Raw genomic sequence first — 17,654 nt, 5'->3', positions numbered from 1 at the left:
TATGAATTGAAAATCTGAGGACTTCAGTTCCATCTGACTTGTTTTGAAGGATGGATGACATTCTAAGGTTGTAAATCTTTTTTTTTAGACGTTTCCAGTTTCTGGGTGAGCAGTTTTATTGGCAGCAGCTGAATTTAAATGAATTGTTTGTGCAATAAATCTGAAGGTTGTCACTGTACTTCACGGATAACAAGCAATCCTGGTGATACATAATTTAATCATCCAATCGGCCAATCAGCGGGAGAGGTCAGAATGAAGCAGATGACAGAGGAGGTCGCGGCCATCTTGCTTGATTGAAGACGCGATGGAGGTCCTGTGTGCGGCGGATCCGGGTCCCTGAAGATGGCGGACGCGGCACAGGTACTCGTTTTATGTTTTGGAGTATTTGCACGAGTACGAGTACTCATGCAAATATTTGTATCGGTGCTTGTATCGGTATCAGTGCAATATATATATATATAATCTCACACAATCTCCCTGGCATGGTCTACCTCCTCATGTATCACTTCCCCCTCCCTTTTAGATTGTAAACCCTCACAGGCAGGGCCCTCCTTACCATCTTGTCTTGAATTGTATTGTGATTGTAATGTCTTCCTTATATTGTAAAGCGCTGTGCAAACTGTTGGCACTATATAGATCCTGAATAATAATAATACAAGGATCATGTAATACACTGTTTTCGCTGCAGCTACTATAGTATATTACTGCATATTTCAGGTATAGGAACAGCCGCTGTGCTGAGTGACTTCCCCTCCACTGTTAAAACACAGCAAGTCGCTCGCTCAACACATCTACCATTCAGAGGACGCTTAGTATTTTTCTTAATGAATACTAGAGGTTTTCTGATTGGTCAGGGGGCGGTGACATCACAGAATTCAGCTTTAAAGTGTATTTCCACATTTGCAGTCAAATTGCGATAACCCCTATTTCCCTAATAATCTTCCAGGACAGCATCCTGAAGTAGGCCTGCTGTCCTGGAAGATTCCTAGAAATACCGTTACCGGTAAGTCTAACGGAACATTTCCCTAATCATCTTCCAGGATAGCAAGCCTACTTCAGGTTGCTGTCCTGGAAGATTCCTAGATATACCGTTACCGGTAAGTCTAATGGAACATTTAATATTTTTGTTACGTTTCTCATTCACATAGAATAACTTATTATTGGCACTTGCACAATACATGCTCAATTCCGAAAGAAAATGTGTTCTCTGTACTGATGTTTGCTCTGGAATGGAAGGGGGCTGGAAGGTCAATGTTGACATAATTAACCCTGTCTGTACTGTGCTAGCTGACCATCACTTGTAAAGTAGAGTTGAACACTTTGTAACACAAGAAGAAAAACAGCGGTTTTTGAGAGGTATTTCACCACGGCTTGAAATTTTTGTAAAAAATAAATTTTTATTTAACATATGCTATAAATATACATATGAAAAGCAACAGGCAGTTGCGATAAGTTAAAACGAGATTGTACCAGGAGCATAGACCCCAGGAAGGGCTCCTAGGAGGTGACGGTGGTAGCCTGCGAGTAGAAGGCATCAAGGTGGCTGCGGGATATTATTTGCGACCGGACCGATCGGATCTTTCAATTCCATACCAACCCTTTGCTCCATGACCAGAACCTGACAGGTCTATGGAAGTTGAATACTACAAGATAAGCATAGGCAGTCCTGCCCTCCTGCGCATACCCGAAATCCTTCCCTCCTATTGTGGTCCCCGGGACAAAAACTGGGCGTAGTGTTTCTGTCGGAGGACTCCTACACCTGCCTACACTCCGTACAAAGAGCTCAACCCATACCAAGCTACTCCCATTGGGTGATCAGTTTACAATCCCCTGATGAAGCCAAGTTGTTATGTATATTTATAGCATATGTTAAATAGAAAATTTATGTTTTACAAACATTTCTGCTAGTTTGTGTCCTCCCGTTACCCTAAGGAGAACTATGGGGAAAAACACTGACCCCATAGTTCTCCTTTAAACATCAAGAAGCATTGTTTATTAATGAGAGGTTTATTCTACCAGGAAAAACGTCTGTTACGTTGCATTACATTTCTATCAGCCTACATGGCATTGTGTGGTTGTTTCTGGGAAATCACTTCTGGGTGAGGTGTTAGGAGCGCCTTGTACAAACTTGCATTTCACTTAAAATGTGTTTTTAAAGTATTTTATAAGATATAGTCGACTCAGTTCAGGGGACATGAACAACAATTTGTAATACAATCCGGAATGAAATAACATCTAGACTGAATTATTATTATTATACAGGATTGATATTACCTCCTCATGTATCACTTCCCCCTCCCTTTTAGATTGTAAGCCCTCAGGGGCAGGGCCCTCCTTACCATCTTGTCTTGAATTGTATTGTGATTGTAATGTCCTCCTTATATGGTAAAGCGCTGCGCAAACTGTTGGCGCTATATAAATCCTGTATTATAATAATGTAGCGCCAAGAGTTTGTGCAGCACTGTACATTATAAAGGAAGACTTTGCAGTTACAATACACTTCAAGGCGATATGGTTAGAAGGGTCCTGTCTGTAAGAGCTTACAATCTATGGCTGCATTAAAGTGAGGTGTCCTGATGGCATTGTAAACAGCTAGTTGGATCTCCTGCCGCTTACATTGCCGTCAGTACATGCTAGCTTCTGTCCAGCTTTAATTTAGGCTTTTTTATATACTTTACATTGAAAAGTCAAAATATAACAGAAGGAAAAAAAATAACAATGTACAATCACAAGGCAAAGACGAGGACAACATATCAAATAATGACGTGAAATAATCCAATAGGCAATAAAAACTCCCCAACTTCCATGTACATAACCTAAGTGTTTCAAGATCCAGAAGTCTAGACAGATTTAAGGGATAACAATGTTTCCTATTACATTCAAAATGTAAAGTACCATAAAGAAGCTATCCAGCGTAGAGCACATGCTTCATAAAGACTCCCACTTCACTCTCAATTGCACTCTCAAATTTAAGAGCATCCCCGAAGGGCCTGTTTACAGAAGGGGTAACCATGGTCTTTGTGTACTGTGCCCCCCCCCTTCTCCCTCCAAGCCACTACTCCATGCCCAGTAAACCCTAAGCAAGCCTAGATACTGGTGAGACCATGAAGCGTGGTAAGAGTAGAGGGCCACCTGTGTCCCAACATGGGTATTGAGAGGGGGAATCTTGGAGGTAGGGATGAAAAGAGAAGGAAAGAAAGAAAAAAAAAAAGAAGGGGGGGGGGGGGGGGTTGGGGCATTAATTTTTTTAATGAATCCACAATTTTAGAGGCGTAAGAATCACTGCAGGCTTTCTCTGTTATTTCAAATTATTGTTCAGGCCCTGAAGGAGTTATTCTGTCCCCTGGAACATGGTGGCTGTGTCTGATGCTCCCAATGGTTATTCTGCACTGTTTGTATGTGTATTAGAAGTTTATACTAGGAGCTCCTGATTACACACACACACACGCACTTCATCTGTTTAACAATTTTAATATGATGGCCAGAACTGGGTCCACACCCTACTTTTTACATCAGCGCGTATCTATTCACTGACACGTTTCGTCGTGTGACTTCCTCAGGCTAGGGTGATTCAGTGGATGGGTGAATAAATTGGCATAAACTGATCAATCTCTACTCTCATTTTTACACACCTACCAGATTTGGGAAATCGCATCTCAGTCCCTATGATTTTATCTCTTGTAGGTGGAATTGCAGGGGGAATTGAAATCTGCATCACGTTCCCTACAGAATATGTCAAGACTCAGCTTCAGTTAGATGAGAAAGCCAATCCACCCCGCTACAGAGGAATAGGTAAGAAGGTGTGCTCCTATATTACATGGTGGGAATTACCGGATGGCTCACTTACCTCTCGTGTCACCCTCAGGTCACTGTGTCAAGCTTACTGTAAAGGATCATGGAGTCGGAGGCTTGTATCGAGGTCTTAGCTCATTACTGTATGGATCCATCCCCAAGTCTGCAGTAAGGTATGAAACCAGGTCCATGGTACCAGTGAAGAAACAGTCAATGCATTAGAGTAACCCAGCAAATAATGCTGATGTAAGATAAGGAAGTAGAACCCATTTGTGTGGGTTTTTTTTTTCTTCAAAGTAATGAAAACCCCAAGTACATGTAAACCTATATTTGCAGAGAATAGATTTGGATAGAGTGGAGAGGGATTAGAACAACGGTCAGGTTTTTATTGCTGTCTGTGTCCACGTTAGGGAGATCTGCCCCCTCCATTTGTCCTGGTGACCGTTATCACTGGAAAATCCCAAATTCTGGGTAATCAGAACAGGAATGTATGATAAATGTTCCAATGGGGACACTAGTTCCAGTGACCCTGCTGACCACTAGGGATAATTTATTTTCTCATTTCTTGTTGGAAGTGAAGGGAAATCTCCACGATGGAACACAGAAGGCCAAAAAAATTGGACACGGTTTATAACCCTCCCTTACTCTAATAAATAAAATATATATAATTTTGCTTTAAGGCGTTATTGCCTCCCTTCTTGGCTCATTCCGCTTTCTGTTGTCAGCATGTTCCCTGGCAGCACATGTGCATGCAGTTGAGCCTGATTAGCTCCTGCTGCTGCCCCTCCCTCTTTCAAGCACTGCTTTGCAGAGGATCCCATGAGGCTGATACACAAACAGATCAGGTACTTGTAAGAGATCTATAAATATGTTTAATTCTTATTAAAGAAATACACAATTGCATTAAACAATGTTTTTGGTTTTTTTCATATCTGCTTAGAGTTCAGCTTTAACCATGTGACTATGTTCTATAAGAATTGGATACATAGTAAATTGATTATATTTTTTTATGATAACTCTGTTACATTATACATTACTATACAGAGCTTGAGTACATTTTTCCTTTTGACCTAATCTTTCTAACCCTAGTTTATATTTTTGATATCTTTAGTTATGCATTAGTGTAAAATTAAGTCCATCCAAACTGATCCATAAACAGTTGCGGAGTACAGTGCGGAGAGACATCGTTCAGTCCAAAATAGTATTATGATTGAATGTCAGGATCTGTACCTTCTACCTTACTCTCCCCCGGGTTGTCTGAGATTTCCCTGTAGCCCTTCAGTGTGACTGCTATATAGCAGTGATGCAGAGAGGCAGGCCAAGGTGCTTGGAATTAACTCTGAGAATTTGAAGCCGAAGATAAGGGCATGGAGGGTGAAGGAAATGTTAGGTTTTTTTCCCCCCATGCATTATATTGTCTTTAGAAATGCATAAATATTTTCATATCCTTTTGCAGCCAGCAGGTGGTAGAATTGGGTCTGCTTGTCCAGTGTTTCAGATAGCTGGTTTAGAATGAGTCAGTTGAATGATTTGGAGGAGGCGCAAACTCCTCTACTGTGGTGGCACCTAGTGAGCAGGTAGCGAGCATAGAGCTAGTGCTGGTTGACCCAGCATGCATTGCACTCCCTGAACCATGCAAGCATCCCGTATTTATTGTTTAATTGTAAACTAGGGATTGTAATACATTTTATATAAATATATAAAATAATATATATTATATACATTTATATATCAGTTTAACATTAAAGGGAAAATTACCAGAACTATTAGTTTTTCTTTAAGTGTATTTCAGTCAACAAGTTCACTCCACTAATCTTGTTTTTAAATTGTACAGGCATTCTGTTTTAGAAGAACATTTTTCTTTTTGTGCATTCCTATATGTTCACATGCAATAAAATCAAATGTCTGTTTCCTAGCAGATTTCATTCATTAAAAGACACCTTTTTATTTTATTTTTTTCAGGTTTGGTACATTTGAGTTCCTGAGTAATATTGCAAGGAGTGATTCTAGAAAATTGGATGGAAAAACCAGTTTCATGTGTGGTTTAGGGGCAGGTGTGGCAGAGGCTATTCTTATCGTCTGTCCAATGGAAACTATCAAGGTATGTGAGTGTAAATGTGATATGTGTCTGTCTACATTTACTGGCCATAGAAATCTGCCTTCTGTTGGTGTAGAAGAAATGGCTGCTGACCTTTTTTGCATATCCCTGCTTTCCTTCCATTTGTAATATAATGTGCCAAACATAACCTCGCAGAAGAAGTTCCACATTACCAAACACATTTTTTAGAATGCTTTCCACAATGTGGGTTACAGATACAGTGATGGTACTGATTTATAGGGATAGGTTGTGTTTTAAAAAAAATATATTTAGCTATAAATGGGAACAGTATCGACCACATGAAACTGGACATTCCATAATATTTCAAGGACTGCTATTTTGAACCCCACCCCCTAGAAATGATGCTTCCCTGAATAGCTAGGATCGCAAGAGTGCCCTCCAGTCCATTACAAAGGTACAATAAGGTACACCTAACAGCTTATTTGTGGCAGTCTAAACAATGTTTTGCAAGGACCTCAAAAAATGTAAAAACAAATTTTATCCAAGACACTGAAGCCAAAAGTGTGAGGGCCAGTCAGTTCTGGCAATTACTAAAGCCATTGGCAGGACAGTGGCAGGCCAGTCCTACTGTCTGGCCTCCCAATGAGGCCAGACAGTGGGACTGGCCTCCCACCGTCTGGCCTCAGATAGGCTTGTGGCAATGTGGATAGCCACACCGCTGCAACATCTTCTCATCCCACTGTAGTGCCACAAACTACATAAGGGACAAAGCTACCTTAATTTTAGTAGCAGTGCAACAGTGTTTCCCCCATTGCAAGAAGCTGAATGAGGTAGGCTTTACTGGCAGGATTACCAGGCATTTGTGAGACATTGCAGGAAGACTAAGGGGAAAGGTAAGTGCAAATACCCTTACAATGAAATCCTGCAGCATGTGTTATGTCAGGGAAGTGACCATTTTCAAATGAGCTCACAGCAGTGTAGAGTTTAGGTATCCTCAAATAATGAGCAAATAATGAGGAGTCTAATGAAAAATGATATCTAGTTAATTGATGCAAAGGGAGAGTCCACGTAACGGGGATAGTTCAGTTGCAGGCGGAGTGTGTTTGGCTAAGTCATTTGCCAGCTTCTTATGTCTTTTAGGGACTCCAGTATTGAGATCTCCTTTCCATACTTCCTGGCCCTATTCCTCTCACCCTGGATTGTTCCCACTCATTCTGATGTCACCTCCACAGTAAAAAAATGCATTAAAATCCTACAAAAAGAGTTGGCATCCACTCTGCGGTGGCCTGGAAAGGCAGGTTAACTTGAGAGCTCCAACTCAGAGCTCTGAAAGTGATAAGAAAATGTTCAGCATCTACCAAAAGCTGACTGTTTGGCTTTGGGTGGATCAACCCTTTGTCAGAATCTTAGTAGCTTCTCTTTATTTTAATTGAATACAAGCTGTGCCTCTTTTTTTATCTGAAGCCTTTAATGCCTGTTTCAGGTAAAATTCATCCATGACCAGGCCTCATCTACGCCAAAGTATCGTGGGTTCTACCATGGAGTACGGGAGATTATTCGAGAGCAAGGTAGCTACCGTGATCACAGATATCTAGGAAATGGTTGCTGGAGAGCAATTCCCAGTTATAATAATCTTGCCTTCCTGAAGCATATGTGATGATTAAAAGCAATTTTATAATTTTAGTAATTTTATAATGCCCTCCATATAATTTTTTTGGGGGAGGGGGGTGGTAATTTAAAGCCCGTCGCCAGTCAGTATGTACTTTAAAAGTGCTATGTAGTTTTAAAAATGTTGACATTATTACTACAAAAAAAAAAAAAAAAAATTGCAGTATATAGCCAGTTTAAGTAAATAGACTATAAGTTGTATATTGTCGTTTAAATTGACTACTGTTTATTGAGATGTTGGTATAGGGATTTTTGTTCTATAATCATAGATTATTATTCCAGATCAATGCGTAATAGAAGTATTCTTTGAAAAAAGTTATTGCTACCTGTGGAAAAATGTTTTCTAAACGGTAATTATTAAAGGATCTCTCTACCCAAAGTGATATTTTAGTTATAAAAGGCAGTTGAGTCAGCCCCTGGCTTCCTTTTGTCATGGATACTCTGTTCCACTCTACCTAGGATTTTAGGTTGTTTCTGTCCACTTTTGCCTTTTCCAGTATTTTCTGTTGTGTTCTCCATATTATAAAATAAAAACTGTCACAGGGAGAGTGGCACTCCTCTTAAAGGAGAATTATGGTGGGATTGACATACACTTATCCCCATAATTAGAGCCGACGTGTGACACTGAAGCTGTCACATATCGGCTCTATAGATCGGGAACTGAACGGTCACATACTGCTGATCGCTCGGTTCCCAATCATCTGCCTGCAGAGAGCTGTGATTTTCAGTCACTGCTCCCCCACAGGGATTCCCCCCTTCCCTCTCCATTCCTCCGGTGCTGACTGGAGGAAGGGGGATGGCACAACTGGCTCTATCTCTAGAGGCAGAGCCACCTGCCAATCGGGCAGCGGTGTGGATCCCGACAATATTGTCGGGATCAGTCATGGATGCAGCACCGCTCTGTGCTGTGAGCATATAGTGGAAAATAGCCTGCTATATGCTGAGTTTTGGGGTCACAGGAGGACATTAGGGTCACAGGAGGACATATACTAAAGAGAACTATGGCAAATAAAGGTTGGGCCATAGTTCTCTTTTAAGATCTGCAGCAAGCGTTCAGACCCAGGAAATTACAAGTCTTGGTGGCATAAGAAACTTGTTGGATTGCTTAAAGTGTATTTCCACTTTTGCAGTCAAATCTGAGAGAATACCTACATATATTTGTGTCCCTATTTCCACAGCATGCTGAAAAATAATTGGAAAAAATATTCCTTACCTTCTTTTAGATGTTTTGTAGCAGCAGGCAAGATGGCTGAATCAAGGTTTTTCTGAGCACCTTCACAATGATCTGCCCTTTAGAAAGACTAGGGACTGTAATTTGAGCATTGTATTTCTCTCATTAACTTCATTAACATACAATGGAAAAGCCAGGGTTGTAATCCTTTAACTCCTCACAGCCCCTTCTAACATTACAAAATAAGGGGACGTAGTTAGCTATTTTAACCCTTAAGAAGCCGAGAAACCCTGATCCAAGTAAAAGCAATTTAAACTACAAGAAGCATTTTTTTTTTCTTAAGCTATGTGAATGGGAACATTTAACAAATATATAAAATGGATGTTATCTCAATTTTGCTACAGAAGTGGAAATACACTTCAACTCTCCAGCATCTACTAAAAAACTTAATTAACTGTATTAAGCACATTGTTCATGTTTGATCTCTTCTAGGATTACGTGGTACATATCAAGGGCTGACCCCAACCATTCTAAAGCAAGGTTCCAACCAGGCAATCCGGTTCTTTGTTATGACCTCTCTACGTAACTGGTATTTAGGTGAGTGTGTGATGTAAATAATGAATTGCAATAAATGTATGCAATACAAGATAATATACACTATATTGCCAAAAGTATTGGGACACCCCTCCAAATCATTGGATGCAGGTATTCCGTGAAATTTCTTTGCTACTAAATACTCCTCGGTCAACTGTTAGTGGTATTACAACAAAGTGGAAGCAACTGGGAAAAACAGCAACTCAGCCACGAAGTGGTAGGCCACGTAAATAACATAGCGGGGTCAGCGCATGCTGAAGCGCACAGTGCGCAGAAGTCGCCAACTGTCTGCAGAGTCAATAGCTACAGACCTCCAAACTTCCTGTGGCCTTCAAATTGGCACAGCAACAGTGCGTAGAGTGCTACATGGAATGGGTTTCCATGGCCGAGCAGCTGCATCCAAGCCTTACATCACCAAGTGCAATGCAAATCATTGGATGCAGTGGTGTAAAGCACACCACCACTGGACTCTAGAGAAATGGAGACGTGTTCTCTGGAGTGACAAATCACGCTCTGTCTGGCAATCCAATGTTTGTCTTAAGGCTAATCCCCCTCCAAAGGGGTCTGGAAGGAAGGCATTGTTCTGTGTTTGACTGTTTGTTGTTTATGTAATGTAATTATCTCCTGGGACTTCTCTGTGTCATTACCCATATCAGCCCCCCCATTCAAGTTATCGGACCAATCCCTGCTGACTCTGTTTCAATCCTTCATTTGCATGACCAATAGGAAGTGGTTGTTTGGGCGGGTTGTTCAAACTGTGGTGTATAAAAGTGTATGTGTGTTCAATAAAGCAGATCCCTGTTGGAACTTACATACAGCCTGCCTGGTGTTTGTTCTGAGCTATCACAACTGGATTCGAACGGCGCATAGCTGTAGTTCGAATCCCGGATTATCGGACGATCGAAGAATCAGACGTGCGGTCTGACATCTGATCCAATAGTAGCAGAGGAGTGCCGGGAGAGTGGAACCGAGTGAGTACGGGCTCGTTACATGGGGATTATGGTGTGGGGTTGTTTTTCAGGGGTTGGACTTGGCCCCTTAGTTCCAGTTAAGGGAACTCCTGAGGCATCAGCATACCAAGACATTTTGGACTATTTCATGCTCTCAACTTTGTGGGAACAGTTTGGGGATGGCCCCTTCCTGTTCCAACATGACTGCGCAACAGTGCACAAAGCAAGGTCCATAAAGACATGGATGAGCGAGTTTGGGGTGGAGGAACTTGACTGGCCGGCACAGAGTCCTGACCTCAACCTGATAGAACACCTTTTGGAATAAATTAGAGCGGCGGCTGCGAGCCCGGCCTTCTCGTCCAACATCAGTACCTGACCTCACAAATGCGCTTCTGGAAGAATGGTCAAACATTCCCATAGACACACTCCTAAACCTTGTGGACAGCCAGAAGAGTTGAAACTGTTATAGCTGCAAAGGGTGGGCCAACTCAATATTGAACCCAACGGATTAAGACTGGGATGCCATTAAAGTTTATGTGCGTGTAAAGGCAGGCATCCCAATACTTTTGGTAATTTAGTGTATCATCTTGTATCTGAGACATGGGCAACGCATGTTGTCACTGTTCTGCAGCAGTAGACCATTGATATTTCTTAAAGTGCTTCAGAAACCCAAAAACCTAAAGTTGACTATATCGCAGCTTGCCAACCCTTGGATGTGATGCATTAGTTTTTACTTTTCGGGCCAAGGACATTTTCACACCATACAGAAAATACCTGCAGACTTTGCCAGAAATGCAGAGTCTTTATCACTTCCTGTGAGCTGAAAAGGAAGTACAAACATCTTTATCTTTCCTGTGCAAATTACTAGTTCCATCAATCCAACATGTAATGGAGATGCTTAAGGGCAATCATGTCTCATAATTTTCCTGCCGTTCTCTTTGTAACAATTATCTCATCCTGCATCTATAAGCATTTGTGAATATTGTGTTTCCAGGTGATGATCCACACAAAACAATTAATCCCCTTATCACTGGGACCTTCGGGGCCATTGCCGGGGCTGCTAGTGTCTTTGGAAATACACCTCTAGATGTTATTAAGACCAGAATGCAGGTAACATTGTGTGTGCAACATCTGAGTTTGAGGAGCCTAATGATTCTGTGTAACTAGTCTGGTATTTGAAAAAGATCCATGCCACAGCCTGTAGATTTTCCTTGATCTCTTTGTAGGTACATTTACTAAGAGATCAAGGAAAATCTACAGGTTATATTCTGCCTATGCTGGCAGTGGTACAACCTGGTTTATATTGAAGGTTGCAGATTTCTATTGATGGAATTCGACTAAAGGACAAGGACTAAAGCCCAACACGTTTAAATACACATAGGCATCAACAGTATAAGACCGAGATTAATGTTGACAAGCCATGCTGCTCTTTTGGGCCCTGTGTATGTATGCATGTGCATGAATGGGTGCTTGGACTGCTGTCTAGACATTAATCAGAATGAGGACTACAGTTTTTTTATTTTTTTTTATTTTAATTATTATTATGTTTAGGATAAAGGTTTTAAATAAAAAAAAAAAAAAATGAATGGATAAATAAAACCTTTGTATCAGGGATACCTTGGTCTGCTATGGAAACATTAGATATGTAGTTTAACAGCAGTATTGTTTCGCTGTGGACTAGTGGTTTAGGAGGCTGTCCAACAAACGCTTACATTTACAGCCAGCAGGTGGCATTTAAGGCTCCTTTTTACATTTTAACCTGTCTGTCCTTAGCTGCCCTGCTGGGAAAAAAACAAGTGGTTTACACAACTCGGTAGCTAAAATCTTAATTGTTTATTTGTAAAGTAAAGATTTTATACACCTGGTTAAAAAAAAAAAAAGTTATGATATACCTTTAAAAAGCTATGAAAAACAATTGACCCTAACCACCATGTTTTTCCTTTTTTAAAGGGCATGTTCACTCAATTAAAGACTGTATTGGTCCATCCTCTTTAGCCCTCTAGCTCCCGACCCAGTTGCTCATTTACCTTAACATGAGCACCATGGCCTCTCTCTCGCCGTTTCATTCCTCTGGGCTGAAATCTGCTTCAGCGTTGCCTGCACCTTCACAGTGAGCTCCCATAGACTCCCAATGGGACTCTCCTCTGAGACTAGAGAGGATCAAAGTACAGCACTTTCCAAGACTATGGGGGCTCAGTGTGCCGGTGCCACCAGCATTTTACCCTGGAAGTAACAAGGTAAATGGTGGAGAAGGCTGTGGCTGTTTAAATCGGAGTAATGTAGTTTTTAATATAGGTAAACGTCTTTAACTGTGCTGCAATAAAGTGAGGTTACTGACTTAGCCCTGTTACCTTGCAGGGTAGTCTAGGTCGCAAGACTACTTTGTACCAAATTACTATATTAATATAATATTTGTATGCACTTAGTATTACTAATATTTCAGTAAAAAAAACATTTGTCATTTAAACTCCAAGAAGTAATATTCTTTTTCCAATTACCAGGGCTTAGAAGCTCATAAATATAAGAGCACACTTGACTGTGCAAGCCAAATCCTACGCAACGAGGGTCCTTCAGCGTGAGTATCCTTAAACTGGTTGCATCTTTTTAGTCTAAAATTTTGTGGAAACGTTCTAGCAATATGTAGTGGTAGGAATCTGATAACTTAGATCCAAGTTGTGAAAGTTTCTCTCTCTGTTTTTCCCACCTTTTTAGGTTCTACAAGGGAACCATTCCTCGCTTGGGCAGAGTGTGTCTGGATGTTGCCATTGTGTTTGTTATATATGAAGAAGTAGTTAAAGTCCTAAACAGAGTCTGGCATACATCTTAACCTCATCTCCTACTTGAAATTTAAACTGTTTCTCGGCCTCGCAAAGAGTCTGTAGTGTCTTAATTCTATGTGTATACGTCTTCTTCTCCGTCAGTGTATTGTGCTTCTTAGTTAAACTGTACACAACAAAAGATACCTAATGTATTAGGTACATCATATCATATGCCAAAATATGCATTGTTTGGACTTGCCTTAATTTTGTCAGTAATTACATACTCCCCGTTATCCAACCGAGCTAGGAATCGGTTCTGGTCAGTTTTAGGAAAACAAGATACAGGTTTTTCTATGTATCTGTCACATTCAGTGGGCTGAGCTAGACTCTAACTATGACTCCATTGCCTTTTACAGTTAGCAAAAACCATTGCTATTGGGTATTCTGTAGAAAGAAATCATGGTGTGATTGCCTCCTATCACATTCTATTTTTTATTTATTTTTAAATATAAAACTGCCAGAAGGAATCTGGTTGTTGTTTATATGTACAAACATTGGCTTGGATGACTGCTGCCTCCATTTCTGCCTTGTGTCACTCCTAGCCATGTTTTTGTTCTTGGCCAAGTAGCCAGGTAAGTAGGTGCACTGGTTTATTGTTCAAGTAGCCAGGTGAGTAGGTGCACCGCTTTCTTGGCCAAGTAGCCAGGTTGCTATGTGCACCAGTTTCCAAGTCCCTCACTCCTGCTTTATTGATGAAAAGACAAAAAGTTCTAGGTGTAATGGAATACTTTTAATGGTAGTCATTCTTTACTTACCTCAGATCCCATCTGCAGTACAGATTACAGTACCCGAAAAGGCATAAATACAAAATAATAGCACACATGCAGACAGAACGCATGACTGGAATTACCAGAATATCCCACAACCCTTATGAGGGTAGATGCCAAAAAATAATAATTATTTTTTTTATTTATAATTTTATTCGTAGGCATTTTAGCAGTATTAGGACAGTCTTGCTTCTACATATTTTTCAGCAACCCCATAACTTGTGAGAATACTCCAGTCAATGCTGAAAATACGCTGTTTACATAGCTGAGCTTGAACTTTTACATTGCTGTAATTCACACCACTGCGTTCTGTCTGCCGTTTTATCCATATTTTTAATACGAAGTTAAAACTCTATACAGTCATTTTCCTGTTGGGATAAATGGTGGAAAAGGCAGGGTGATGACTCCCAGTCAGTGTGCTGTGTTTAGCACCACTGTTTGGTAACTAGTTGGATACCAATTCCCACAATGAGAGGTAAGAGCCTGGAAGCAAAAGTCCTCTGTAAGCAAAAGCTTACTTGGATTCTGAATCTCTATTTTATTTTATTCCCTTCATTTTAACCACTTTAAAAAATACTAATTCAGGCACTCTCGCTCCAGTGTATTTTAGTATATTTTAAAGGTTTCAAATTTTTATTCTTGAGCAAAAATAGCATGTTTGCATCATGATTGGGTTTTAAAGGTAAAGTCCACCTTTTTAAGAAAAAATAATAAATGCACACAAAGAACCCTGGGGGGGGTGGGGGGGAGGATGCTTTGATGTGACCATATTTTGTGTTACCCCCTGAGAACATGAAACATGGTGAGAAAGGTAAACTAAGTGTTTAAGCTTGTAAACTACTGGCCAGTTCAAAAATATCACATCAAGAAAACTCATAAAAATAACACATTTTAATACATTGCCTTTAATATATAGCGGCAGTGTTTTGTCATGGATTTGAATTAGTTTGACCATTTATTATGAATGTGATTCTGATGCAGTCACAGCCACATTTCTTTACAGCTCAGTCCCACCTTTCTGACCAAAGTCGTAATGTAAAATCATCAGCTCAACTGAATTTCAAGCCCTTAAATGGCTGGTGTCAAAGATGATCATATGTGTAATACCGGGGCAACTGCAATCCAACTAGAGGCTAAGATGGCACCTTTCTTGGGTGTATGGGATAGGAGGGCGTAGTTTCCTTTAACACAGAACATCAATTCACCAGAAACCACTTTTGTGCCTAAGTGATATCGCAGATTCCTAGTCAGCTTGTTGACTTCCGCCTCTTCTACAATGACTCCACCCACAAAATGGCACCTCCACGTAACTCTAGGGGGGCTGCTTCAGTTATTTCCCTTTACTTTGTGTCTTGTCTGCATTTTCTAATGTTTTTGTGCCGAACATTGTGTAAACCTTTTTGTGACTTACAGCTACTGTCTGCCTAACCTGCTGAGTCTCTGACATACTCCAATTAACTAATTTAACAGGCAGAACACTTATTTTGCTTTGTAATTTCTGTAAATAAACTATCCACATCATAGTGTGTGGTTTGTTGAAATGAACATTTTTGTATTTTGTTATTTGAGTTAGACACTGGCAACCCGTTTGCCTTTTAGGAATTTTCCTGAACATTGCTGATGGGTCATATTAGATGTTATGTCTATTGTGATTGTGGGTACAGGACACACTATCTGGGTTAACATGCCGCAGACTCTCCTGGACATTGCATATTCCCTTTGGTTGTGGTGATCTCAGGTTAATTTGTGGTGTGTAAAGGATAACTGACAGCGCACAATGGAACAGGTAAGGCAAATGTATTGCTTTCTATTGCTGATCAACCATTTTAATATTTGTAGCATCTATTGCTCTGTGTGCCCATTCTGTGGCCTGGGGGGGGGGAGGGGCATACATCCCTTGGGTACTTAATGTGCGGCGTGTGTGTGTGTGTGTATATATATGATCATACAGCCTTTTGATGCAAAGATCTGCTTCTCTACTCTGAATCTCTCTCCGCCATTGATCAGCGAAACACCTTTAAGAAAAATAAAGCAAGCCCATTTGCCTTTGATTTTTTTTTTTTTTGTTTCATTTTTCTTTTCTGAATTGAGAAAGCTAGTCAGATGACCAGCGAAACATGTTCCAAGAAAACCGCAAGTCCAGTTGCCTTGATATTTCTATTTAATGTGACACATTAGTAAAGTGTTGTGCACTACTTTTATTAATTTGGTGTTAAACACACCACTGCTTGGGACTGCGGACCTCAAAACTTGCCTTTTTTCTCTCGCACTCGCTTTTTTTTTTATTTACCCCCCACTGTGGTTGCCACCTTTTTTTTGAGAAGTTGATGAAAGATATCTCAACTTTTATATAACGAGAAATGCTCTGCGCTTGTCCAACACCTAATAAAGCCTCAATGAACGGCTGTGCTCAGTTCTCACACTGGATAATCATAAACTGATATCCTAAAGCACAGCACCTAATAAATACCTATTAAAACAATACACCCTAGTATCCTTCAGATCAGTAAATGCTTATTGTAAAATAAATAAATATACCTGTCATATAACTTATAACATATTCAATATCGGCATGCTCCAATATAGTATAGTGTAATAAAGTCAACACATATAAATGAGATCACACTCCTGCATCCACTTAATAGTGATATGAAACTGCTCCTTTCAGTGCTTAATCCGTTGTCAAATGAAAATACGTCTCTGTGAAATCCCTTAAACACGACTCACTCACCAGATCACAATGGTCTCCTATTACTAAGATGGTGAGAAGTGCTTCAGTTTTAGGACCTGTACACATTATAAGTGGTGACCTGCATGAGTATCCAAGTATTCAGGCATGGAAAGTTGGCAGGTGGATTCTCTTAGTCATCAATGTCAGGACACAGGTGGGGGACACCAGGTGTGGACCTCCTGGTGTCCAGGTTCATCTATAAAAAGACTTTTTGGACAATGTCATCCCTATGCGTCTTAAAGCTAGGAAGTTGACCTCCTGCAAGGGTTACCAATGCAGCTGGAAGGCTTATTTTATTTGGTGGGAAGCAAAAAAGTTTAGTTCTAAAGGGTTGCTCACGTTGTCTCTCCTGTATGCACTCCAGTATCTCTGTGGGCCCTCAGCTTAGTCCTGTCAGCACTATGGAAGCTGCTGTTGGAACCTCCTCAGATATTCCTGCCTCACTCGGAACTTGACCTTCCTTGTCACCCTTCACTTCTGCCAGGCATATTTCTGAATTGGCTGCCTTGAATTGTATACAACCCTTTCTGGATATCCATAAGGATAAGGTAGTGCCGAGGTCTAGGGCCTCCTTTTATTCCTAAGGTGGTCTCTGCCTTTCACCTCAACCAGGACAGTGTTCTGCCATTATTATGTACTGCTTGTAAACATCCTAAAGACATTTCGCTTCATTGTTTGGACGTGTTTCAGGCTGTTCATGTTTACCTCTTTTCTACTGATTCCAACTGCAAGTCTGACTCCTTAGTAGTCATTTTTGAGTGTCCCCATATGGGGATGCCAACACCTTGTTCCACTATCGCTAGACGGATTTGGCCAACTATCACTCATGCCTATGAATTGAAGGACATGGTTCCCTGCTTTCTGGTTAGGGCACACTCTCTACTAGAACCTTTAGTGCTTCTTAGGCCTTACAGCCTCAGGCTTTAGCTTCCCAAATCTGCAAGGCTGCCTGGTCCTCTGTTCACACTTTTCCGCAAGTTTTATCAGGTGGATGTCCAGGTCTCTGTGGATGCTGGCTTTGGCAGCAAGGTTCTTCAGGTATCCTTTTACTTGTGGGCCTCTTCTGTTATATTCCCTGTTGGGGTTTGTTTGTGTTTACTCTC

The 17,654-nt window shown here is 40.7% G+C and overlaps 1 protein-coding gene across 1 annotated transcript in view; it reads left to right on the top strand.

Moving 5' to 3' along the window:
- The window catches only part of LOC108787555 (tricarboxylate transport protein, mitochondrial-like), a 19,169-nt gene extending 5,900 nt beyond the window's left edge, over positions 1-13,269 (top strand). The window contains exons 2-9 of the mRNA XM_018557139.1: positions 3,685-3,792; positions 3,866-3,965; positions 5,755-5,893; positions 7,335-7,419; positions 9,183-9,287; positions 11,229-11,344; positions 12,736-12,809; positions 12,947-13,269. Coding sequence (XP_018412641.1) covers positions 3,685-3,792; positions 3,866-3,965; positions 5,755-5,893; positions 7,335-7,419; positions 9,183-9,287; positions 11,229-11,344; positions 12,736-12,809; positions 12,947-13,061 — 842 coding nt within the window. The 3' untranslated portion in view covers positions 13,062-13,269. The remainder of the gene's footprint in view (positions 1-3,684; positions 3,793-3,865; positions 3,966-5,754; positions 5,894-7,334; positions 7,420-9,182; positions 9,288-11,228; positions 11,345-12,735; positions 12,810-12,946) is intronic.
- Positions 13,270-17,654: the final 4,385 nt, after the last annotated feature.

This window comes from Nanorana parkeri, unplaced genomic scaffold (assembly GCF_000935625.1).
Source record: "Nanorana parkeri isolate BGI_ZX_2015 unplaced genomic scaffold, ASM93562v1 scaffold269, whole genome shotgun sequence".
NCBI lineage: Eukaryota > Metazoa > Chordata > Amphibia > Anura > Dicroglossidae > Nanorana > Nanorana parkeri.
Note: the sequence above shows the minus strand (reverse complement) of the source record. Positions and strands in the feature narration are given on the sequence as shown.